Consider the following 25,860-nt stretch of genomic DNA (forward strand, 5'->3'; position numbering starts at 1 on the left):
CATACATCACCATTCATACACACACATACTGCATGATACATTTATCATTACTCGATGCTAAACAAAGCTTCCCGTCATGTGAAGGGATAAAATATCCCGAATGTAACGCATTATATCTCAGTTACTCATTATATTGGCTGATACTTTGACCAATCGTATCATGAGAACCTGTCACATAGGAAGGGCAAGGTGATGGGGCGTGGCCTAAATTTCTGAAGAGCACGTTTGGACACGCAAAGTGATAGGGTAGAGATTGATTATTGGCTTTATCGTTGACCAATGACTATGTTGTGTTTCGGCTGTATCAACTATGATGCAACAATTTGTGTATTGTAAACATAACATCAGTTACTGTAATGATGTATGAAAGAAACACATAAGACATATGGGAGTAGACTGACACTATGATGAGTGTATTCGTTCTCAGATGGTGAACACACAAGTCTTAGTATTTTGGAAATGTGAAACAATAACGACTGAAATGCAACAGTTGAAGAGAATGAGTGAATTTAGTTTTACAGCGATTTTAGCTATATTCCAGCAGTATCGCACGGGCTTCACACATTGTGCCCAACAACTGACAAGAATGGTATACGGTACCATTTGTACAACACAACTAGTGCCTAAAGCATTATCGTCCTTGGAACAAGTCTTTATGGTAGGCCTCAAAACAGTCAACGCACAAAAACACATCACAGCTTGAACATCTGCATTTGATGTCTCGACGTTTGCCAGTCCGTTTCATTGTATGTAAGACATACTTAAACCAAATGATGTCCCTCTCATATCATTGTGAGAGATGAAATTGTTCAAAACATCTATGTCAATGGCAGTAAAGACGAATTTACGCACATGCCTAATAATCTATGAAAGAAGCGTTTTCGTTGATACATTGCTAGTGTATACTGAATATTTTAAGGAAAGTACTAATAAGCTAGTCTGTGACTTACATATAACAGATTCACAGTTTGTCGCTTTGGTTCATCTAGATTTAACGCAGAAAATATACGAACATATATGCATACATATTGTATAATGCTATTCCTTGCACATACATAAGACAAAGGGTCATGGGATGGGCGTCATCAAAGTTCCCGAATAGGTCGTTTTGTATCTTAACTGTTCAATATAGTCCCTGATTTGTTATCTATGACCAATCGTATCATGAGATACCTGTCACATTGGAAATGACAGGTGATGGGGCGTGGGCTAAATTTCTGAAGAGTATGTTCGGTCACTAGACAGCTTGGATACAGATTGACTATTGGTTAGATCGTTGACCAATCGATATGCTAGATTTTGGCTTTATCAACTCTAGCTATCATGAAAAGTTTTGTGTATCGTGAACATACATAATCGTAAGGATGTCTGAAATGTACACATAGGACTAACAAGCACTTTGACGAGTTTATTATTCTTTTCTACGCGCTCAAATCGCTACAATCCGATTATTTTTACCCCAGATAACCCAATCCAATCATTGAGTAGAGATAGTATTTATTTGCGTATACTTTTTGCGCACACTACTTGTACATCAAACATAATGGCTTGCTGAACATTTCAATATAATCTGTTCATTGTTATGAATAAATATCATAATTCAAGTACATGTATTATAGAATTCAAAAAAAATAACACGATACTGATTTATTGTGATGTATACACCTGTAGTTGAATCTCCCCAAATATTTATGAAGATGGACATACTTATATTTGTTTTGAAAGCAAACGAGGTTCAGAAGATTGGCAATGGGCGTGACTCCGCAAAACAGGTTGTCCAATGATGTAACAGCGCATTAGTTTGTTTTACACTTGTCACGGGACAAAAGTTTACCTCGACATGCATTCGACCAGAGGCTAGCACTGTTATTTTGAGGTTGAAAGAGGTGTTCATATATTTAGTGTTGTCTGATTGAATGATTATACGCATCAATTCCGTAACTGATATATTCTCCTCCTATTATTGACTATGGATCTGATACACGTGATCATTACACAGGATAATATAATTACAGAGATCAAATACAAACGTTTCTTACACAATGCTTATGTAAATTGCATTGAAAAATCACATTTCAAATAAGCATGAAACAGCTTGAACAAAATAGCCCAGTTACCTTTGTATGGTTTATGTGTACTATATGTGTATATTATGAGTAGATGCAAGATTTATCACTTCATATTCGATTATGTATTATTGTCAACTTTAAAAATCAATAGTTGCAAATGAATTAGGTCTAAATTAGTAACTTGGTTTATTTCAAATACGATTCATTATATGAACTATTACAATGAATGAATGAATGATTTAATTTAGAAGAAGGTTTCATAACCTTGTCACCATTAATTCAATCAATGTGCAAACATAGTATCTTACTATTCACTCCCAATGACGAGTAACAAACACGTATCTCCTGTAACAACATCTCATAATCCCTTTTCTCGAAGGCATGTGTTCATTTGCCTGTATAAGCCCCCGACATTGCAAGCAATTGTTATCAAAACACATTAATAGTTCTTCTGATTAACACAGAAAGTAACCTCTCTCGTAAGAAAGGTTAATCTTTGATCATTACTGCTAAATTGATTGAAATTATAGGTACAGTACGAATTTAAAATGTAAAACCCCCAATATGCGGCTCTCGCTGAATGAGAGGTGCTTTTCATACCCCCCAATATGCTGCTCTCGCTGAATAAGAGGTGCTTTATATTACCCCAAATACGTGGCTCTTGCTGTGAGAAGTTAATTAATTTGCCGTATATATGCACTATACCAAAGAAAATACAGTACTCGTGTAAATATTTCAATAGTTATATCCTGATTATGGTTGCCTTGAGTAGATCAGAAGATATACTTGTGGGTGCATCCTGATTGTTGTGAAATCCCTTTGCTCAGCTTTAAATGAGATATCCTTGATACGATATTCCAAGATGATCTAACAGCTGTTAAATTTTGAAACCATACCACTACAAGATACATGACTAACATCAAAAGATTTAATTGACAACAGGAGTAGAAATTAGCTTTCCTTGATATGACAAAACAAAGACTTTCAGAAGGTAAATGATCAGACATCACTTCCTCACAGAAAGGCGAAGGCAGGAATTTCTGGCATGGTGCAGGCTCTGAGAAAAAGACATATAACCAGATGTTCCAGGCAGTAGAGCCCTTTGGTGGTGGCTCAGTGATAGGGTGATTTTGTGTTTTTTGATTGGGAAGCTAGATATCATTACTTTCTGAGTCCCTTGCCGGGATATGAATTCTGGACCTTCTGATCTGAAGTTGGACGCCTTGTCCACATGACCAAAGAGGCTAACCCCATCAGCAAGTTGATAAGGGAAGGATGTCGTCTGTGGGACGATTCCACGCCCTGTTACATACTACCCTGCCAACAGAAGGAACGTCCCAGGCAGCATAGTTGGATACTTGGACCTGTTTTGCTCAAATTTGATATGCACATGCTCAGCTCCATGTTGGGCGCCAACGTTGTGGCCACAAAATTTCCGAGACCTGTGCTGGGATTCTAACCATGAACCTTCTGATCCGAAGTCTGACACCTTGTAACATGACAAAAGAGATTAACCCCCTGTCAGCAAGCTGACAAGGTAACAGTGTCATCTGTGGGATGACTCCACGACCTGTTACATTATCAACAATACTGGATAAAAGAGACAAGCCATATTTTGATAACCAGCCCCTTAACACTATGCTAGACCTCACTCTTCTCCAGCTGCAAAAGACCATTTACAGGATGCCAGGAGCATTTGAAGGAGCATGGAGCCCCGATACGAACTCCATCAAACATCTTCAGAACCTTCTTGGATGCAGGATGCAATGGCAGAACATTCTGATGCTGAGAATTTGATGCTTTCTGGCATCGTTGATATCACTTTTTGATTATTCCTCCCTGACTGAAATGTAACTGTCATTTTTAATTTTGTTTGAAATTGAGTACAATGTGTTACAGTTACCATGTAAATACATGGAAATTAAGTGTTCAAAATGTGTATTATTGGTTCATGGGCTGTCCTTTGTAATGATTTATTCAACAATTTAAACTACCTTCTTCAAATCTGGTGACAACTCTTCATTTGGTCCAGTGCCTGTAGCAACTTTGGCTCTGTCTAACAATGTCTTCGCCATTGCACGTGTTCGTTTCAAGCCCTCCTTCAACTCCTGCAGATGTCTCTATCAATGGGGAAAAAAAAATCGATTCAGAGCAAAAATAGACACACATTTAATTCAATCTATGAATCAAAGAAAGATGGCCCATACATAAGTCTCAGTGGAAAGCCTGATTATGATCAGTTAACCTGTAAAGGGGCATTAGTGCAGAGCAATTTCTGTGGACTGATTGTTTCTTTTGCTATTATTTTTCCCCAGTGAGTACCTGGATGACATGCCAGAATTCATGACTGTTTTGTGACCTCTGCTGCACCACTCGTATACGCAGTTAATAGTTTAAATATTGACCGATAACAAACATGAAGTCATTTTTACGTCATTATCATAAAAAAAATTAAACACTTTGAAGTTCAATCATCTGATAGTGGTAAAAAAACCCTGCTTGTACTGAAAAATAACAATGCCAATGTATGTCTTTATCTTTTGTGTATTAGTTTATTTTCACATTTGTATGCATTTTTAATGTTAAAACAAGAATCATCAGAAGATGACATATCCCCACAGCCCCAACAAATTTGAAAGGACAATTCATCTGACAGTTACTTGATGTCCTCTTAGACTAAGTTTGAATCGTTTCCATGGAAATCATGAAAAACATAAATGCCTTATATTTGTAAATAGCTGAAGGCACCACGTCAAGATCTGTCTCATAAATCTGCCAAGATCTATTGGAAGATATCAAATGTTTTTCGTGTTGTGCTCTGGAAACAAAGCCTATCCCTCCAGTCAGAAGTAAGTCAGAATTGTTTCAGAGGAAAAAATAAAAATGCCAAAACATTGTAAATAGCAAAAGGCACCATTTTGTGGTCTGCTTCAAATATCAGCCGGTTTTGCTGTAAGATATTAAATAGTTTTCGAGTTGTGCTCCTGAAACGAAGCCCATCTCTCCATGACTAAGTCAGAACAGTTTCCATGGAAACTGGGAAAATGATAAATCACAAAAATCTGTAAATACAAAAAGGCACCACTTTAGGGTCTCCCCTACATATCTGCCAAGTCTTGCAGAAAGATCAGTAGACGTTTTTGAGTTCTGCTCCAGAAATGAAGCTCATTCCTCCATTTTGAGATTAAGTCCAAAACGTCATTACATGCCGGGGGGATAAACATCACGAAATCCTGCCAACAGTAAAAGGCACCACTTTAGGTTCTGACTGATATATCTACCAAATTCTGCAGAAAAATACTGATGGTTTTTGAGTTCTGCTCCGGAAACGAAGCCTACCCCACCATTAGACTAAAAACAAAATGTTTCATGGAAAAAAAAAAAAAAAAAAAAAAAAAAAAAAAAATTATAAACGCTAAAAAACTGTAAATAGCAAAAGGCACAAGCATAGGTTCAGGTTATTACATCTATCAATTTTGGTCTCAAAATATTGAACGTTTTTTGAGTTATGCTCCGGAAACAAAATGATTACGGATGGACGGGCAGATGGACAGACGAGGCGTCGACATTACATGCCAGGGGTATAAAAAAGCACATGTATGCTTATACTTACAGTGAATTTATAACATGAATGTAGTATCTAAACCTTGTACAGATTGCTAACATGAATCCTATTTCACACATGCCCTATGTGCAACCTTGTGTATACTCAACCGGAAAAGTTTAGCATGCTCGTATACAAAATGACAAATCATATTATACCAAAAAATAATATGTATTTGCAAATCATACTATTGTTGCATTTCAAATATCAGCTAGAAAATCACCTCTTGCCAAGAATATCCCAAACATGCTCTCTGGGTCAAACATGCTCTCATGCATCAATGCCATGAGATTTGTCAGTGTAAACTTTTGAATTTCAGAAATGTTGGATCAGGATTATCATTTTAAAGTCTCATTTACACCCGGGTGCTAAACTTTTTTGGTTCAGTATATGCTGTCTGTAATACAGATTCTGCTGAAATCTATAACAAACAAATCAACAAATGCAAATATTAAATTTAATACTGTCTAAAGTTATCGCTACATTCATCTGTAGCTTGTAAATAAGCCTGCTCTATATCATGTGTCTTTCAACAGTCTAATATGCAAAAAAGTGTTTCAGGTTTTTGACATTGGTGTATATTCTCAATGGTCACTCAAGATAACACATGTGGCAACTAAATGTATTATGTCCACCATTTGAAGAAATTTAATTAGCCAATAATGAGCAATCAATCAATCAATCAATCAATCAATCAATCAATCAATCAACTTACTGACAATTAATGATTTGCAGAAAGGCTGTTGCTTTTACACAGGTACTTTATGAAGGGTGTAGTGAGTATAGATAAGTAAATCTACACACGTAAACACTGCATTTTGACAAATCCACTGTGGACGGTAAAGAAACTAATCAATCAGTAAGTGTTTCAGTGTTGTTATGTGAGTGTATTTTCTATAAATTATATCATTGATTAAGTGAGAATTTTTTTTTTTTAATTTATTTTTCACACAGTAGCATTGAAATGCAGCAGAGAGGGTTCGGGTGGTCCTGGCACAGTCAGGCTGGTAAAGCTTATCATCGGCTCAGGGTCCTCACCCCCTCTACACGCAGCCCAGACAGTGACTTTCCGGAGAATAAAGAGGCTCCCCAAAACTGCAGCCTTCTGCATTACCCAGATTGTTAGAAGGGCTGTGCTCCTGATGGAGAACCCAGGCACTCTCCTAATCTGAGCCAAGAGACCAGGAGGTACCAAACCAAGGGCACCGAGAACAATGGGAAGCTTGACGACAGTGTACTTGGGATGCAAACGAGTCATTTCAAAGGCAAGGTCCGCATATTTATCATGCTTTTCCTGAATCTTGCCAATCTTGCTGTCAAAAGGGACAGAAAATTCAATGATATACATATAATCATTGGCTTTATCAAAAAGGACAAGATAAGGTTTGTTGGCAGAAATTTTTCTGAGACTGTATATGGGCTGATTCCTTAGAAGTTTAAAACTGTCATTTTCCAGGATGCCCTGGACATGTTCAGGGTCGTACCATGGATGGACCTCGGGGTCAAAGCCACAGCCATGGTGGAGATGATAGTAAAATCAGTGAGCCATGCCATCATATTTTCTAAGATATACTGTTTGTGCCAAGGAAGGGCACCCACTGACAAGGTGTTGGACAGTCTCTCAGTCTAAGTAAACTTAGTCTCAGTACTTTTCGTTATACTCCACCACTGAGTCTAACAAAACCTTATGGGAGGTCGCGTCAGGTAACCTTTGAGATTGACCAATCAGAACACAACTTACCAAATCGCAAAAGTGCACATTTGCACATACCTTATGAACTTTTTATCTTGAAAAGGTTCGTGAACGATTCCGAATGTGGCCCCTGCAAAATTCAGTTCATGAGTTCATGAAGTCTTCATGAAGAGTTCATGAAGTGTTCATCAACTTTAGCTTAAATCTTCGTCAACTTCATGAAGTAATTTCACACTTCATGAAGTTTTCTTACTTCATGAAGACATATTTCATGAAGACTTCTTCAACTTCATGAAGTTATTTCACACTTCATGAAGTTATATGTTACTTCATGAAGTTTTTGTTAATGAAGTAAGTCTAGTCTTATTCACTACAAATTTCCAGAGTAAACTACATTAAAAAGAAAATACAGAATAAATATTACAAGCTACAATACTTTTATTCATGTTAGATAAGTTGTTATGTAAAGGATTACAGATGAGGCATAAACATACTTTCAACATATTTAATTAAGTTTAAATTATCTGTAAATCCTATCTCTCATGGCATTACTAGTGTTTGTCTAGTAACTTTTGTTGTTGTTTCATAATATATACAACAAACAATGCATAAAAGAACCTAAACAATTCTGTGCCTAACAGGAGTTGTTTAAGTAACATAGGGACAGTTCAAGTTAAAACTTACCTTCTTAAAATAGCTGCTTAACCAGTTGGTACTGTGGAAGTTTTCTACTTGTCTTCCTTATTCATATTTACTCCATAAAGTAAAGTTTTCCTGTCAAAATCGTCTCATTTCTTTGAATTTCTCCCGTGATTGCTCACGATCGGGTATGCATGCAGATACTTTACTATCGCAAGAACGTCTTCCGCAAAGTTCATAACAAAGCAAAAACATAAAACAGTCAAAAACATTAACAGTCGACTCGGTACTAGAAAAAAAAAGAAATGTGGAAAAATATTTTGATATCGCCACACAGCTTTCATAACCCACAAGTTGATCTTCTCGTTGAAAACATTCAATGCTCTCGATTTTAGAACACATTCCACTCTCACTCCCTGTCCAGCACAATATGACCCTAAAACTACGTCAGTTTAGACTAATGAAATATAATTTATGACCAGGGACATGTGCATTATAAACTATTCTTCCAAGTTATGATCGACAACGGAACGTGAACTTATAACATGTTTTTACGGGATCCCTGCCATTGACAATAATACGACATGTATATTGACAAGTTGTAATTTCGATATTGACATTGTAATTCTTGCCAATATTGTAATTCTTGCCATAAATTGTTCATAAGATGAGAAATTATACACTGTTGGGATGATGGAGTAACTTTCGCGCCAAAACTGCCACGCCCTTCGTTCTTCCGAAATCTATTGCGACTTTAAGAATGGATAACAATAATCATACATCTTATTTTATTTATAGACACGATTTATTCATGATCTAAGGTTTATATTTACACTTAATTTTTCTTTTCCATCAAAAAATGTCTTTACTTCAAACTTGCAACATTCGATACGGAAAGACGCGACCGTTTCCCGGCATGACGCCATTGCTGCTGTCTTCGAGTGTGAGAGCGAGGCAGAAGGCGCCAAATGCAACTTCGCCAACAGACAACGATTCAGGCGATGAATATCACTAATGAATTTGCGATTCGCGCATTTCGTGAATAATACAACGATGGATATGTAAAGAGCTGACTCAAGATAAAGGAATCAACTTGATTAACTGCCTATGGATGCATCCCAAGTCGATTTCCATGAGCGGTACGTAAATAACAACAATTTTGAAAATATTTTGAGTGCCGGAATATGCATATACAAACATTGGTGAAGGGATACTCAATTCTCTTTGAGGAGAATAACAGAAACATTTTTCCAAAAATATAGCAGTGTATCAAGTGTTGTTTTTACACAGTGTATGTCTCTTAGTCTCAGAAGGAAAACCAGTAATGTGTACTGAATGATAATGTGAACTTTGTGTACGATGGGACTTACACAGGGGCATGTAACGCTGGTGACTTAAATCTGAGCACATACAGATGGTGTCAGAGTTCAAGGTGCTAGTTTGGTGCTAAGTTTGTTTGGCTTAGATTATAAACAACAAAATAAATTCAAATGAAAAGGGAGATAATTGCTATAGGCACTTTCAGGGATGTTTCAATTTCTCTGTCATTTTTGTATTCAGTTTTGGAATAATTACCGATTATAAATTAAAAGTGAATATGCCACAATGTTTAGTCATCTATTTGGGTTGGAAATATGTTCAGTTACATGAAGATATGTTTTTCTATTTTATGATGTGCTGATTATTTTCAGTGTTGGGAAATGCAGATATTTCAGAATATATTTGATTATGAATGTAGACTAGTGAGTTAGAAGCCAGTTTTGTTACTTGATATGCACTCTTTGTTTTAAAAAAAATAAGTGTAAAATTAAATTACTAAATTATTTAAAATAGTTTAATTAATCAGGTGAAAAATTATCTGAAACAAGTTATATATACTTAACATTTTGAGCAATTATGTTTTTTTTTAACAACAAAGTTTCAGTATTTGCTTTAGACTCTTTGAAATGGAAAGATTATGATTAAATGTTGTTGGTTACAATGTTTTTCAGATTTCCACTGGGGGATTCTGAGGAAATGGTCCTAATCATGCAAATGTTGAGACACAAAGATGAAGTTCTGCTCAATGATTATATTCCTGAGCCAAAGTGTTCACTCTTCACACTGAAGACTTGGGTTTGATTTGTCACATGAGTACAATGTATGTAGCCCTTCTCTTGGGTTCCTTGTCATGACATTGCTGGAACTCAACTCACTCAGTCACTAACCATTCTTAAACCAATGTGGGCATCTTCAGTGAATCGTTACCACTGCTCTTCCTGAAGGTTCTTCCATCCTGTTTCTTCTGTGATTAATTGTGATGCCCCATGTACAACTTCCAGGTAGATGATGATAGGCCCTGTTGTAAATTCTCTGTTGGTTGTGACTCTCATTGTCTACTTAAAAACATATAGTCTGAAGGGATTACACTTTCTGAAATTGTATATTACAATCTACTGCATGAAATGGTGTTCCTGAATAAGTTCATTTTCCTGGATACAGACTGATTGACATCCAAGCTGTAGTAAAGATAGAACAAGTATATATGAATGATAGCTTCTTTAATTCTAGAGCACATTGTTTGGATACAGGTTCTTGTGTTGTTTTTAAATAATTAATCAGAATTTTCTGCTGAAGATTTGAATAAAAAGGAAATCATATCAAAATCTAGTTTTCTGTTTGTGTCCTCTTTGCTGCTTGATATTTAATTTATGTTACATCTATTGGTGATGAATTTATATGTTTCCTGCCAGCTTGCATGGCATGGTCAGATTATGTGACTTGTGTTTCAGAAAAAGGCTGAAAAGGCTCTTCAGGAAGTCTTCATGAACAGTTCAGGGGGTCTTCATGAACTCTTCATGAAGTCTTCATGAAGTAGATGTCTCATTTAATGTTCATGAATTCTTCATGAAGTTTTCATGAACTCTTCATGAAGTCCTCATGAAGAATTCATGATCTTTTCGACAGGGGATTTAGCTTGCTTCCAGGTGATGCACACGGCTTACGTACAACCATGACAACGGTGAGTAAACAGTCGCTGAAAATGGTGTTTTGGGCAATATTCAAGGATGTCATCTTGCGGAAATATTAGCTTATGGTAACCATGTCAACAGAAACCCCAAAGCGTATATACTGCAGGTAAAATAATTGTGTTATATGTGGATTTGTTTGTGGAGAGATCTGTGTCAGTGACCTGAATGTTTTGAAAGTCCCTCCGATCCCTAAATAGTAGCCGTTGTCTGATTGGTTAAATCTATTTAACTGTCTCGCGTTTGATTGGATGGTCACTGGTCGCTTAAATGTTACCTGACGTGACCTTCTACTAGGTTTTGTTAGACTCAGTGGTGGAGTGTAATGCAATACACTGAGACTAAGTTTACTTAGACTGGACAGTCTCTGCTAATTCATTGCACATTTCAAGACACATTTCATGAAGACTTCTTCAACTTCATGAAGTTATTTCACATTTCACAGTTACATGTTACTTCATGAAGTTTTTGTTCATGAAGTAAGTCTAGTCTTATTCACTACACATTTCCAGAGTAAACTACATTAAAAAGAAAATACAGAATAAATATTACAAGCTACAATACTTTTATTCATATTAGATAAGTTGTGATGTAAACGATTACAGATGAAGCATAAATATACTTTCAACATATTTAATCAAGTTTAAATTATCTGTAAATCTCGTGATTGGTTTTCTGTCTTTCTTAGACACAACCCAACATTGTCAATCAAAACACCTATGCAGCTGGCAAAGGAAAGGGCCATGGTTACAAAAGAAAAAATAGACCAATGGTTTGACCAAAGTATTTAAATAAAAATGCAGATTCGCAGTTGCTAAGCGAACCATCATGCATTTTCAATGCTGAGTTCAATGCAAAGTTCTTGCAGAGAAAGGATGCCAAAATGTATATAATTTCTCATCCTCAGACAAATCCCAGGTAACGGTTCTGGCCTGCGACAGTGCGGCTGGGACGTATGTTAGCCCTATGATAGTGTATCCCGTGAGTAGGTTTCATTATAATCCACTAGAGGGATTTGAATCTGCAGTTTTGGGCAGGAGTGAGAGTGGGTGGATGGACTCAGAGCTGTTTGCTTCTTGGCTCCACACAGTGTTCATACCACATGTCAATCGCTGTGGGGTCAAGAAGCCAGTAGTTCTGTTTGTTGATGGCCACTCCACTCACCTCACTCTTGATGGTTTTCAGGGGTGCGTGGGAATTGTCAGCCACTGCTTAAAATGTCTTTAAAGGTTTTAACCAATCCGGCCTCTTTCCATTCAACAAAGCTACAGCTACATCTAGCTTAAAACTGGCCCCAAGCAATGCGTTTCAAGACAAAACTCAGGAAACTATGTCTTCACCCTCCCATTCAGGAATATCCCCTGGCTCCCCTCATACAACACCCAACCCCTCTGATGCAACAACCAATCCCACTGATATTCCAAAGAGCAACACCACTACCCCGAATAACATTGATAGACATCTCGCTCTCCCAAAAGTCGTAAAGCGACCCAACAAGAGAGTAAGGACTCTCCTACCAAAATCTGTGTCGGGGCAGGACATCAGAGAGATGTTGCTTGAAAAACAAAGGAGAGTTATTGCTGAAAATGAGATGAAAGAAAGAAGGAAAAAAGAAAGAGAGGAGAAGAAGAAACAGCGAGTGGCTGACAAAATTGCACGCCAAGCAATTCGCAATGAGAAAAAGATGGAAAGAGAATTAAAAAAAGGAATTGCTGAACAAAAGAAAGCTTGTTTCCTGGAACAACTCGAAAGACGTGAAGCAGCTAACTTGGACAGTGACCAGGACATGTCAGATTCGCAGATTCCCTACAATGATGACGAGGACGAGGATGGTGATGTGTATGCTTTGGAGGAGGAGGAGGACATTTGTTCCGTGTGTTTGTTTGAGGACATTGAGGGCGATGAGTGGGTTGGATGCTCAGATTGTCCTCGTTGGTTCCACCAGAGCTATGTTAATCTTGACACACTAACCAACTCATTGATGCTGACTTCAAATGTCGGTTGTGCTAAACATGTGCCCAGCACATTTCGTAATTTTGTTGGAGAATGCTGAATATTTGAATGCCCATAGGTTATTACTAACTTAATGTTAGCAGTTTGTATGACAAAAAGCCCATTAACTCACACTGATTATCATTTGTTATATTTTAAACTGATGGACTATCCGTTCAAAGTTCTGTACAATCAACTGCATGCCTACAGTGGGCCGCCAGGAATGTGAATAAATACGAATAATACACATTCAGTACCAAACCAGTTGCTGTATTTTCATGTATAACCGGGTAATTGCATTTGAGCAAATATTAGCAATGATGCGTTTAATATTGTGATGGCCATCACGAAGATTGAGAAATTATTTTTTCCAGTTAAATTGCAAAATTCATAAGTTACAAAAGCTTGTATATGTTAAGGCATTACGAGATATCTTTTTATGTATTTCCCTTTTGTAATTTTTATAGTTAATGGCAGTACAGAAATTATTACCATAATTACTTTTGCGAGTATATACTAATATTATTGGCAACCTTGTTTTCACGTAATTCAGTGTTTTGAAATCTCTTTTTGGTAAGAAATCTGTCAAAGATCATAGCATGTTGTTTCAAGCATTATAATGTATTGTCATTCGTAAAATATCATAAGCTATTGCCATCACATTACGCTATTGGTTTAGAACACAGTTGTACTTTGTAAGAGTCAATGTCAACAACGTCGCCTGTCAAAACGATCTTGTTTATTTACATTTTCAAGCACTTTTGAATTGACCGCACTTCTTTATATTTCCTTGTTCTAAGCATCTAGTTTCGAAAACTGACTATCAGATATGGATTAATCTTACCTTGTCCTTCGACAAACTGTGACATAATCCCTGTGACACTTGATAATTAACCATTCTTTGGTGAATTTGTGATCTGGGCCGAGCTACGTGTTTTCGTGACGCCCGTCATTTTAACTTTGTGAAAGCCCGCCTATGTCGCAATGGGGTTACCGCTACTTTTGACTCAGATTAGTGTTTTGCATTATAAAGTTTATGTAATCTTGTGAATTACGAACAGATGAACCCTGAATTGTATTTGATGATATGTCAGCTCATCTTGCAAAGCCGATGTTAATTCTGATAACGGGAACTATGTGATTCCCACTGTTGTATTCATACGCGATGTTCTGCATTATTATTTATGAACATGTTTTCTATAAACACGACTTCCAGTGCCACTGTCAAATTGTACGAGCAACTGAGTCATGTTGTTAAACATCGTATGTGTCAGATAAGCTCCAATTGCCTCCTGACATATGTAATCTTCCTCTTTGAATTGTCCATCATAGTTCCCAGTCAACGTCACTTATTGTTATTGCGTCCCCCTGAGCAGGCAGCAAGGATGTAGCAGGATGTAGAGAGACGCAATTGTTGATCTTATGATATTGGAGGGCATTCAATGAATAAATTACGTGTAATTAATTGGTGGGTAAAAATAGTCATTTTCGTACTAGATTACCTTCTGAGGTAATGCGTCTTCCCCTTTATTTCAGTGGTTTCATGTTGTGAAAGTAGATCCCTCAAAAGAATAAGGACGTAACGGGGCGTAATATCTTGTGATTTGATTGGTCTAGAACTGACGTGACAATTTTCTCGCACCTATAAATACGATGTGATCCAATTTGGGTCATTCTGACTTTGGCAGTCTATAGGTCAGTCTCAAACTAAGGGCAGATAATTTAGCCTGAAAGTTCCCCTTGTCCTTACAATTATAATAGCTGATGCTATAAATAGACTGCACTTTTCGAACACAGACACAAATTATTATCTTAATAACCATCGAGTTATTCAGATTACCAAACAATTAAGCCATCACTATATCTACATAACAGTGACTACCACTGAAGCCACTGGTCATACTTTTATTGCCCTACCACTGGTCCATGCACATAAACCTTAAGCTTGAGAGGGATCTACTTAGTGAAAAAGAGCATAATGTGCTGAACTACATTTAAACCCATGAATAAAAAGCTATTTATTCAATGAAAAGAAGTGTTTGAAAACAAGACTGACAAGGTTTATTGAAAGTTTGAGTCCCGGCCGCCACAATATCACAGTATATCATTAATGAAATTCGAAACATAGTGAAAACTTGAGAGAGACATTTCAAACTTACAGCTATTGACAAAGCTATCGACATGAAATATCGTAGTAGTAATGAGGTAGTGTGTTTATTATACGTGTTAATCATGACAACACAAAATGAACTTTTCTCCCACTTTATTATAGGTATCACATTTTTCTTGTGAAACAGCTGCCATTCATGGCCTTGAAGATGTTAGATAGGAATGCTATCAAAATCTCAACATACCAGAAGCATATGAGATACCAAGCCTATTCATAAATGCTGAGGTAGGGCCAGAGCCAAACAGACAGATCGTACGCGATATCGTTGGAGCCATTGTTGGACAATTGACATCAGTATTTGGCCCACTGTTTATGGACAATAAAATATTAAGTATAACACCCTTTTACACGGGTAGAATGTCACACAGTGGCCCAATCAGTGGTGGAGGTCCAAAACTTAATTGTTTCTATGTAATTTGTGTTTTGCCGGAAAGGCGCATATTGCAAGAAGTTATTGAAAGTTTAAAGAATGCAGGAATTGACAGGGACAGTGTTTGGTGTTAGTTACTTCTGACTGGAATGTACTGATCTTTTCCGTGTGATCGTTTCCGACAGCGTCCGGTTACTACAGAATAAGTTATTACACTAGTAGTATGAATATCAGCTTGAATAAGGCGCGTGTACTGTCTTTACGTTGTTTAATAATACACAGCAGCTATCTCCCTTCAAATCGTATACGTTTGGTGCACATTGATGGGTTTTGCTGTGAGTTGTCCAGTTTTCAAAGGTTATATGTCTGGCTACTGCCGCTACCGCTCTACTCCAATGGAATAGAAGAGGACTGGCACAGAAAAAGTATTGGTATCCCACAATCATATACAATCATATTGAAAAGATATTTGCAACTTATACACAAATAATATTACATACATTAATACAGTCATGCACGGTTTATCCCAACACCTGTGTTTTTATTGAAATTGTCCGGATAAGCGAATTTTTGGATATCTGAACCATTACACTATTAAACCGTTTGTGCAATGACATCTTTAGCTAATTTTATGAACTGAGTGTCATGAATTTCCAAAAGCCTGGGCCTCACTCCACTGGTGTCAAGGGTAGCTCTAATGATATACGAGATAACTTTCTCACAAGTTGCAGCTATTTGGTGTACAAAAGACAACATTCAAATACAAAAATAATCAATCTCTATTTTCACTAATGACAAGCTACAGTATGGTTCACATATCAATAATATTTGAGGCTCAATTATGTTCAATATTGTTATGAAGACTAATTAAATTAATTAGGTCGAAGCCACAATGTCTCTCCTGTAATAACAGTAATTTTTATATTTTTCTTAATAATGCATTGATACATAAAGATATTGCATTGTATATTCCACCTTACCTGTTATTTTGTTACACATACTTAAAAATTCAGTTCTATGATTGTATGTTTATGAAATAAACCTGTTCTACACTGTGTCAGATGGAAAAGTGAAATCTGTTAGTACTTTTCAATACTCCTGGTATCCCCTTAACTGTCTCTCATAAAGTGATTTGAAGAGAATATTTTGATACTTCTGATTGATTTCTGGCAATGTCTTACTCTTTAGATCATAAAACTTTACTTTCTAGTCCTGTTATACCAAGGGTAGTATCTTTATGCCAAAGACACTCTATGTTACTGGAAAGAAAATATGTCACATAAATTTGAAATTTAAATTTAATTGTAATAAAAATCTGTAATAAAAGAGTCCTTTGCCTGTAAGTGTTACATGTTATATCCATATCTCCAAATAAGGTGACTAAGTATGACACGCTTATTACAGAGAAGACAATTCGATTGTATATTTGAGTTAGGACAAGAATACATCAGTGGCATTGATGATAAACTATGTTCATATCAATCAGTTTCTAAAAGTTTTGTTTTTACCATACTTGAAGTGCATAATATATAGTATATATTTTAGAACTTTGCCAATTTGTTACCCTAAAGGCATGTCAGCGTTAATGAAAGACGTTTCAGAACAAGTTGATGGAAGGAAAAGAAGCTTGAAATTCTGATTAAATTAAATTCATTGTGCTTTAATTAACAACAATGAGGAGGGGGGCAAGAATTAGCCTTGAAACGTCGTGTTAAAAGAATTAAAGAAGTTGTCATCCATAATAGTGTCTTGTATTACCTCACCAACTTCTAAATGCCTTTGAAGAATTTCAACAATTAAAGTTTTGATCATCTTCCTCAAGCTGTCAAAGTAACCAATAAAACAACAAACTTAATCTCTGTATTTGTCATACCGACCTTGCCAGTTCTGAAAAAGATACAGAAATGAATGTTTCACTGATCTTTTTGTTTTGGATTATCACCCATTAACTTTATTTAGGAAACTTATTTTCAACGCTTTGATGATTTTGCAGACTGATTATTATGCTGTCATATCGTCAGTTACACAATGTCTTTCAAATAACAGTCTTTAAAATGGATATAAGCATTCAAAGTTTCAAGAACAGACTTCTTTGTTGAGCATAAGATAATTTCATCTCATATATTAATGCACACCCGATTCAATCAGGAAGGAAAATACAAAAATGAAATATCATTAATGTTAAACTGTCTTTGCAGTAACAAAGTCCTTTAAGTAACAGCTATTTTTGAAAGATGTGAAACATAGAAAGTGTTAAGGAAAATACATGTTGTATACATAAACTTAATGGTCCTAATATGAGTGCATAGGAAATCCAGATGAACAAAGACCTACCAGATATATTAGGTATTTTCAAATTTGTATTGAATTGTCTTTGCAGTTACATAATTTGTCTTTCCAATAACATGTACATCCTTTTACAAAAATAAGTGTAGCTGCATTCACAAGAGAAAGTGTAAAACATGCTTCAGTTTCAGCATATATAAACTTTAGATCTTTATCACAATTCAGCTGTTAATGCCATTGACATTAAAGTACAAAAAATATTTGACTAATCAAGATATGTTTCTTTGAAGTAACACTGATGGTCTTTCCAATAATAGCTATTACAGAAAAGACTGTTATATGAGGGACAAACTGTGAAAGTAAATTCAGGAAAAAATAATGACTAGTCCCTTTCCCATTTCAGATAACGTCCTTGTGTTGTAATTATGGTTCCAAATGCAAAGAGAAACACATATTTTTGGAAAATTGTTTGTTTCTTTTGTTAATTGATGCTACTTAAAAGCTGCAGATACAAAATACTTGCAAATGTTTACCTTTTCAACTTGATTTTCTTTGAAAATTTTGAACTTAACACCACATATTTATCATTCTCAACCAGAAGTTGTTAATGAGCATCATAGGGAATTTCACTTTCACAGGATGAGAGATCATTAATTATTCCATACTTTTATGGAACTATTAGAGGAAAGACATTTTTCTAGTATACAAGAGAAAAAGGTTGTTTTACACTTTAAAATTCAGCTTGAAAGTCATAAACATATACCAGGAATGGGAGGGAAAAGGTCTATTCTTTTCAACTACTCCAGAGACAATATCTTCTTAAATGAAATTTAGTGCAAAGCAGACACCTGATGTCAGGTTTTTTAACCTGGATACATGAAAAAAGTGCATATCTCTTGTTGCAAAAAGGTATAAATTATGAACTATTTGGTCATTTTGTTTATAATCAAAAATTCCCATGCTAAATTAGATATTGCCAATGAAGGAGATATCAGACATTTGACACACTGATAAAATTTGAAGTTTAGTTTTAATCCTGATACATGAAAAAGCTGCATCATTTGAGAATGACTCATATATGAGTGGTCAGATTTATAGCTTATTCCTATAGAACTTGTTTTAACTACTGATAAAAGGTCTTTGTTTCATAGGTGATTTGTCTCCAAGTGAACTATTTTATGAGACCGCATTTTCTGTAAATTTTATTACTGATTATTATTGGGTCACAATGTTTAGAGTTTTGAGGGATAGTTATTATGTGTCACATTTCGTATCGTATGTGTTCAGTGCTATTAGTATTTTAGGGGCAGGCCTTTAAGGTAGTTCTTTAGCGTTACCTCCATACAAACTTACCCTACTACAAACTGTTTTAAAGGGTAAAGACTTTGGTGAGTTCATAACATAATTTTCTGAATAAAATTGATATTTGCTTCTTATCCTGACTCATGCTAATTGCTTATCTCCTTTTCCCTGGTGAAGGTAGTGGAACACCTGGAATCCCTTGAAGTTCCCTTCTAGAAAGAAGCGGACGTAAAATACACTCACCCATGTGTAGCCTCCCTTTTCCTGGGCCCTTGGCCACATGACCGGCCATGCTTGTTACTCTCTCCTTTTATATTGGCTGACATGCGAATATAGGAATTCAGCGTGCCTGAGTGGGGTGGCTGGGAGGGCTTTTGTCATGAGTCAGGATAAGTATAAAGTATCAATTTTATTCAGAAAATTACATATTTTTCCTTATCCTGACTCATGCTAATTGCTTACAGAATCTGACGGAAATGGCAGTGGGTCAGGCCATGCTGGATTCTGCTGGCTGTCAAAATTACGTCCAATAATTTTATCCCCCAAATGGGAAATTTTAACAGCAATAATATGGTCCTGCTCTTCTAATATTCATTGTAGATTCTGGGGGGATCACATCCTGTTGAACTTATCTTCAGCCGAAGGTTTTGCTGACTGGAATGTGTGACACTGAAAGTAACTAGCATCCTGCTAGTCTCTGATGCAACTAATTGTCGAGATATTGAAATCAAGACTAGTTGTGACCCTTCCTCATGTACAAGTATCATCATTACAAGTACAGGGTCATAATCACTCATGCTAGTCTGTTTAAGACGTGTGCATGGACTTTCCACCATTATACTCAGCAGAGCGTCTGGCTTCCACATGTCACATGATAAAACGGGTGAGTGAACTCAGCGATTTCAAGGAACTGTTAGTTGCTGAGCAACAATAAGAAGCCTGAACTGATGAATGCCAGAGACGCCTTCCGTGGCTATGTCTCGTAGGTAGTGGTTGGCAAACACCGTGTTTGACTTCCAAAAGCAGCCCTCCATTATAGTTGATAGCTAGCAATTCGCATGTAACGTTAGAGTAAGCGACCAAGACTCTGACTTCATGTGGGTTGGAGGCTCGCGGAGGTTCCAATCCTGCTGCTTTATTGGCTCTCAAAGTAACATATCTGATCCACACTGAGGTAGTGTTGCAGGATACTTCCAGAAGTGTCTCAGTATATATAGGGATAAACAGGCGCTTGAAACGTTGTCTTCTAGACTTGGTATGTGCGATGTATATCTTCAGTGATCTGGACATGATGATAAATCTTGAGTATCATGGGGTGCAGGGATTGAAGATAGTGCCAGTATGTGGAATTGTCAATCTGGTTGACCTGGCAGTTGATTTCTCGCAAGAAAATCCCATCGCAGACCCAGATGAGCTGTCTGATGATGACTTGCATCAAAACTCATGCAGTTGAAGTCTAGAGCATGAATTTCTGACATTCGTGCAACTTTGTAGCCAAGGCAAGTCAAAATGGCATCTTCTGAGTTGGCAGTTCAAGTGAAGTCCGATCAAGCGGCTCGTACGCATCACTTGTGAGATGTTGGAGTATGATGTTTAGATCCCATGCTGGAGCTCTAAATCTATGTCGTTGATCTTCCAACTTGATGGAGCATAAGAAAGCAAGTAGCTCGGGTACTTTAGTCAGCTTGGTCCCCATTTCCATGGCTGATGACTGAGCTGAGGGCTGCCAAGTATGTAGATAATGTAGAGCATATCAGACCTCTGGAATATCGTAGGCTACATAAATATAATGCTATCTGTGGATATGTTGTCTTCAAGCCTTTCTTCTTGGTGTATGTCTCAAACCGCTTCAACTTGTCATCATAAAGGGTGCAAGTGAATTTCTGTAAGGGTAAGGTAACTGCTTTTGCTGCGCTTGTCTAGTATCCTCTGTATTTTAAACAGGTTTTGATATGTTTCACACGTTAAGTCGGAACGCAGATGGGTTGCTGTGTGCCTGTTTCATGTGGGGATTGACTAGAAAATTTTTCCAATCTGGCAGTTGTAGTGGTGGTTGTCCTAACTCCTCTATGAGTGCTGGAAACCAATGTCGTGTTGGCCAGTAAGGCGCGAGCAAATTCAGTTGTAGCCTCCTGATCTGTTTTATTTTCTTGTTGACTTTTGGTAGCAGCACTGGAGGGGGGAAACGCGAATGCGTTTAGTCCTACCCATGGGATGCTGACATGGTCTGTTACCCAGACTAACGGATCTGGTACCAGTGATACAAAGGTTTTTTGTCCATTTGTTGAACCTTGTTGCAAAAAGGTCTATTTGCAGTGATCTGAATGTCTGGCTGATTAGTTGAAACTCCTCTCAATGCAGCATCCACTCTGTTGGTGATGGACAAATAGGATGAGATAAGGCGTCTGCCATGATGTTGCACAGTCTTGGTATGTGACATGCTTTTATTTGGAGAATCAGACTGTCGACCATGTCGAAGAGTTGAAATGCCAGGTGTAGTAGAGATGGCGATCACATTGACCCTTGCTTGTTTATGTAGAAAGCCACTGGTGAGTTGTGTGTGTGGATCATCAGTAGCTTATCTCTCAGTGTTGACGATCAGTGATAACATGCATCACCACTTTCATCTCCCACTGGTTGATGGGAAGAGCATTCTTCCTTCTTTCAGCTTCCTGCTGCAGCCTTGTTATTTAGATGGGCACCTCATCCTGTCTACAAAGAGATGGTTGTTGAATGCCAACTGTAACTTAGAAGTTTCTGCCCAGGCCCTCGACTGGGGAGTCCACCAAAGCGGGTATGATCTCAGATGTCCAGCGTCGTAAACCAGTCAAGACTTGAAACCGTGACTCAGGAATCGCTGTCACAGACGTAGCTGTAGGCGTCTTCGTCTAGTCATGTCTTGAGCTGATGTGAGCAGACCGAGTAGACGTCACTGTTGTAGTGGTAACGGAGAGAGTAGAACTTGTTCTAACATCGGCTTGACCTTTGACCCACAAAGGCCCTCTGGGACAACGATATATTTCAACGCAGTGATGAATCTAATCCCAAGGAATTCAGATTCACATAGTGAAGTCCACCTGCAGACTGAGTTGACTTCTCTCACAATGAGCTTGTATCCCGTGATGATGTGCCATTCTTCGTCTTCAGATCCTCAACCATGCTAATTATGAGCGCGTTGACATGCGAGGGGAGTCTGTTTATAGCTGGGCGCCTGTCCGATCAGAAACTGTCATTCATTGCTGCAGATCTTCTGATAGGCAACATTGGATCTGCAGTTAGAAGATGTCTATGCCGTCTGAAGAATCAAATGACACGGTAGACTGCTAATCTAGTATGTAATTGACATCTTTCCATCGTTCCAAGTGTGAAAGTTTAACGTAGACGACTTCCTGACACTGTGACAATAACATCACATTCTGTGCACGGCATGATCTCTTGGGGACCAATCAGATTGAAGACATGATGTCACCAGCAGGGTGTTGTCTATCTGGGGTCAATCAGGTTGTAGATGTGACGTCACCAGTGTAGCAGTCAACTGATCATTGTGAATTCTTGTTCAAATGGTGATGCCCTTTCTAGCACTCAGGCTTGTCCGTAACCCTGCTGTTTGGTGAGCATGTGTCTAGATGAGTGAAGCGCATGAAGAAACTTCCGCCGCTTGAAGCTGATGTAGACAGACTGTCTTCAAGGTAGATGTGATGGAATTCTTTCCCCAAAAATAATACTGTCAGCTCTTGTGATCGAAGGTGTAGTTTGCAGTGGTATCTTGTAGTCGTCTCGAAGAACTTTGTACGAGGTAGATTCAGTCCTGCACTAGTTGAGGCGAGGTGTTCAGGCATGAACTGCTGATCCCTCATCTGAGTGACGAATACTGACAGGATCATTCTCTTTTTCCTGTTGGCAGGTTTGCTGGACTTTGCGATGAGAGTCTCGTTGATGGCTCTAATCCGAAAAAAAAAAAAAAATGTGCATCGTAGTTGTGTTGAGCTGAGCAAGACTCTCCATAGATAACATCTCAGGAGTAGTAGATAACGGCGAGAACATCAACGTCGTCATCCTTCATCATGTAAGCATTAGCTTCATTAGAGTCCTTGGATGGTGAAGCTAAGTCACGTCCATTCGTGATCCATGATGTAACTTCAGAGTCCGAAAATAGGGCTTCCTCCGATGACGATGCTTGATAATGTCTATCATGCCTCCATGAGTGAAACATTCACTCCGTGTTGACGATCCCTCCCTGATATACAGGGGATGACACGCAGGACCCCAGACAAGCCAGACATTTCACTGGAATGAATCTCAGTAGACGTAGTTAACAAATTATCCGAATTTAAATCACTTGACATGACTAATGCAAGCCAATGTTGCTTGTCCCTAGCACATCTGTAAACAGACCGCGTTTAGAGAGTAAATTCTGAATCAGACAATTCTACGCAAAATTTACGATTATTAGAAAATTAAATGAGGATCAACCGCCGACAGCCGCAATCTACACAGTAGACACAATTTCATCAATTGGGACTAAGTCACAAGTGAAGAAATACATGCTTAATATGAAATAATTATGACAAATCTGGTAACATATAATGCATATACAAATCCAAATACTGTATAAGAGCAGAATTTAGTTTAAAGACCAAAATAAAGAAAGAACTTATCGTTGTATCGGGACTCTCAGGTGCCTCCAGCCACCCACGTCGGGAGATAAGGAGACAGTGACAAGCATGGCCGGTTACGTGGCCTAGGGCTTAGGAAAAGGGAGGCTACACATGGGTGAGTGTATTTTACGTCCGCTTCTTTCTAGAAGGGAACTTCAAGGGATTCCATGTGTTCCACTACCTTCACCAGGGAAGAGGAGATAAGCAATTAGCATGAGTCAGGATAAGGAAAAATTTATACTTGTGACCCATTACTTCAGATTTGACTCAGTTGCATTGCACTAACAACATCTATAGCAAATCTGTGTATCTTGCTTTTGTTTGCTCAATGCATAATATTGAAGATTTTAAACTTGTCAGTGTTCTACTTTGCTGGTTCTGAGGGGATTTCTTATACCTTTTGTCATGGCAAATTATTCACTGTAACAGTGTGTTATCGGTTAATCCTTTGATCAATGTTTGCTTTTGTAACTCAGTTGATCAACCCTCTTGCATCATCTACATGTACATATTACGTAACATGTAATACATTTGCCACATCAGACAGGACACTCCAGAAAGGAGAAATGCCAAATGTGAACCTTTCTCCAGCAATCTGAGTGGTGTTACCTAAGAAACTTTTCTTACCAAGCGCAAAGTCTTTGTTATTAGTTTACAGATTCAAATAAATCAAATCTGTGTTTTTATTGTCATAGATAATAGACCAGGGGTATAGCTACCAAATATTACACATATTATTTGCTTTGAAAGTTGTGCCAACCCTCAATAAAATCTAAATACAAAGCTTTGTAATCTATTGGACTTCCACAAAACAAATGGCTTGCTACTTGGCTGTAGACATCATATTTTTACATGAAATGGTTAACTATCAAGATGAATACTGTAAATCATGAAATTAATGCGAGCATTTTAGTAATGCGAAAAATGAGTCTGTACATGTGTCGCATTATTAAAATGACGCATTTCAGTCTGGGGGTGTACTTTTGAATAAACATCAGAAAACGGATATCTCTTCTTGTCTTTATCATGTTTTATTGTCTTCAATACAATCAATACAGAATGAAACAACAATTTAGTCATCTTGTATAACATTAATTGACAATCGAGCACTCGTTTCATTGACACTACTTGTTCATCGGCAAATTTTCTCACTAAGCAGAAGTGTTGACACTACACACTACACCAGTCAATACAGGTCACTTCCTCAAGTCAGTTATCACTGGTTACAGTAATCACTGTCAATTGTTCAAAGTCATTGAAGCACATCAGCCAGACCGGACATTCTCCAGCCACTCAGGATCGTTTCGTGATCTTTGCTCACCTTTGCAATCGCGGCCTCCATCCATTTGGCATGCAGAGGCTTCATCACACTTATTCATAAGACCACATGTGTGTCCTTTTTGGAACCTGTCAAATTGTCTGACACCTTGTTGGCGTACCAATTAATAAATTGGTTCTTCATGGCCACCTTGAATTCACCATTCACCGACAAATCCATGGGCTGTAACTCTCCCGTGCATCCTGCGGGCACAAATCTTACTTCAAAATGTTTTTTTTTCAATCGATCCAGGACATTTTCACACCTGTGCGCTGCGAAGACATAAAAAATCAATAACGATTTTTGTCTCACTCCAAGTCCAAGTTGTTTTTTAACTTTCTTTGTGTGTGGGATTAGCACATTGTCTATGTAGGTAAGCATAGTTTCCTCTGTGCTCCAATGATTGGTCGAATGAGTCACGTGCCACTCCTCTGGAAAGTTGTGATTGGCCTGACACTTGTTTGTGGTACCCTGGTAAATAACTTGCGGGGGGAGTAAGATCCCTGAAGCGGAACTGCCAAGGACTATGGTGATTTCCCGTTTGTCTTCCACTCCGACTACGTCCACTTGTTTTGCACCCTGTTGTGTTAACGTCCAGCCTGACACAGGCACAATTTTGACAACGGTCTGGTCAAAGTTTATGACAAGGTCGGCTGGAATCGACTTTGACTTGATGGTCTCCCCTACCGCTTTGATGAACTCTTCCTTCTTTTCGTCAAAATCAACTGGGAGTTTCCTTGCTGCTTTAGTG

General features: G+C 37.7%; 1 protein-coding gene across 1 annotated transcript in view; it reads right to left on the reverse strand.

The window, feature by feature from the left end:
• The window catches only part of LOC137278141 (structural maintenance of chromosomes protein 5-like), a 428,573-nt gene that overhangs the window by 80,328 nt on the left and 322,385 nt on the right, over positions 1-25,860 (reverse strand). The window contains exon 20 of the mRNA XM_067810312.1: positions 4,064-4,189. Within this exon, the coding sequence (XP_067666413.1) occupies positions 4,064-4,189 (126 nt within the window). The remainder of the gene's footprint in view (positions 1-4,063; positions 4,190-25,860) is intronic.

This window comes from Haliotis asinina, chromosome 3 (genome assembly GCF_037392515.1).
Source record: "Haliotis asinina isolate JCU_RB_2024 chromosome 3, JCU_Hal_asi_v2, whole genome shotgun sequence".
In the NCBI taxonomy this organism is placed as follows: domain Eukaryota; kingdom Metazoa; phylum Mollusca; class Gastropoda; order Lepetellida; family Haliotidae; genus Haliotis; species Haliotis asinina.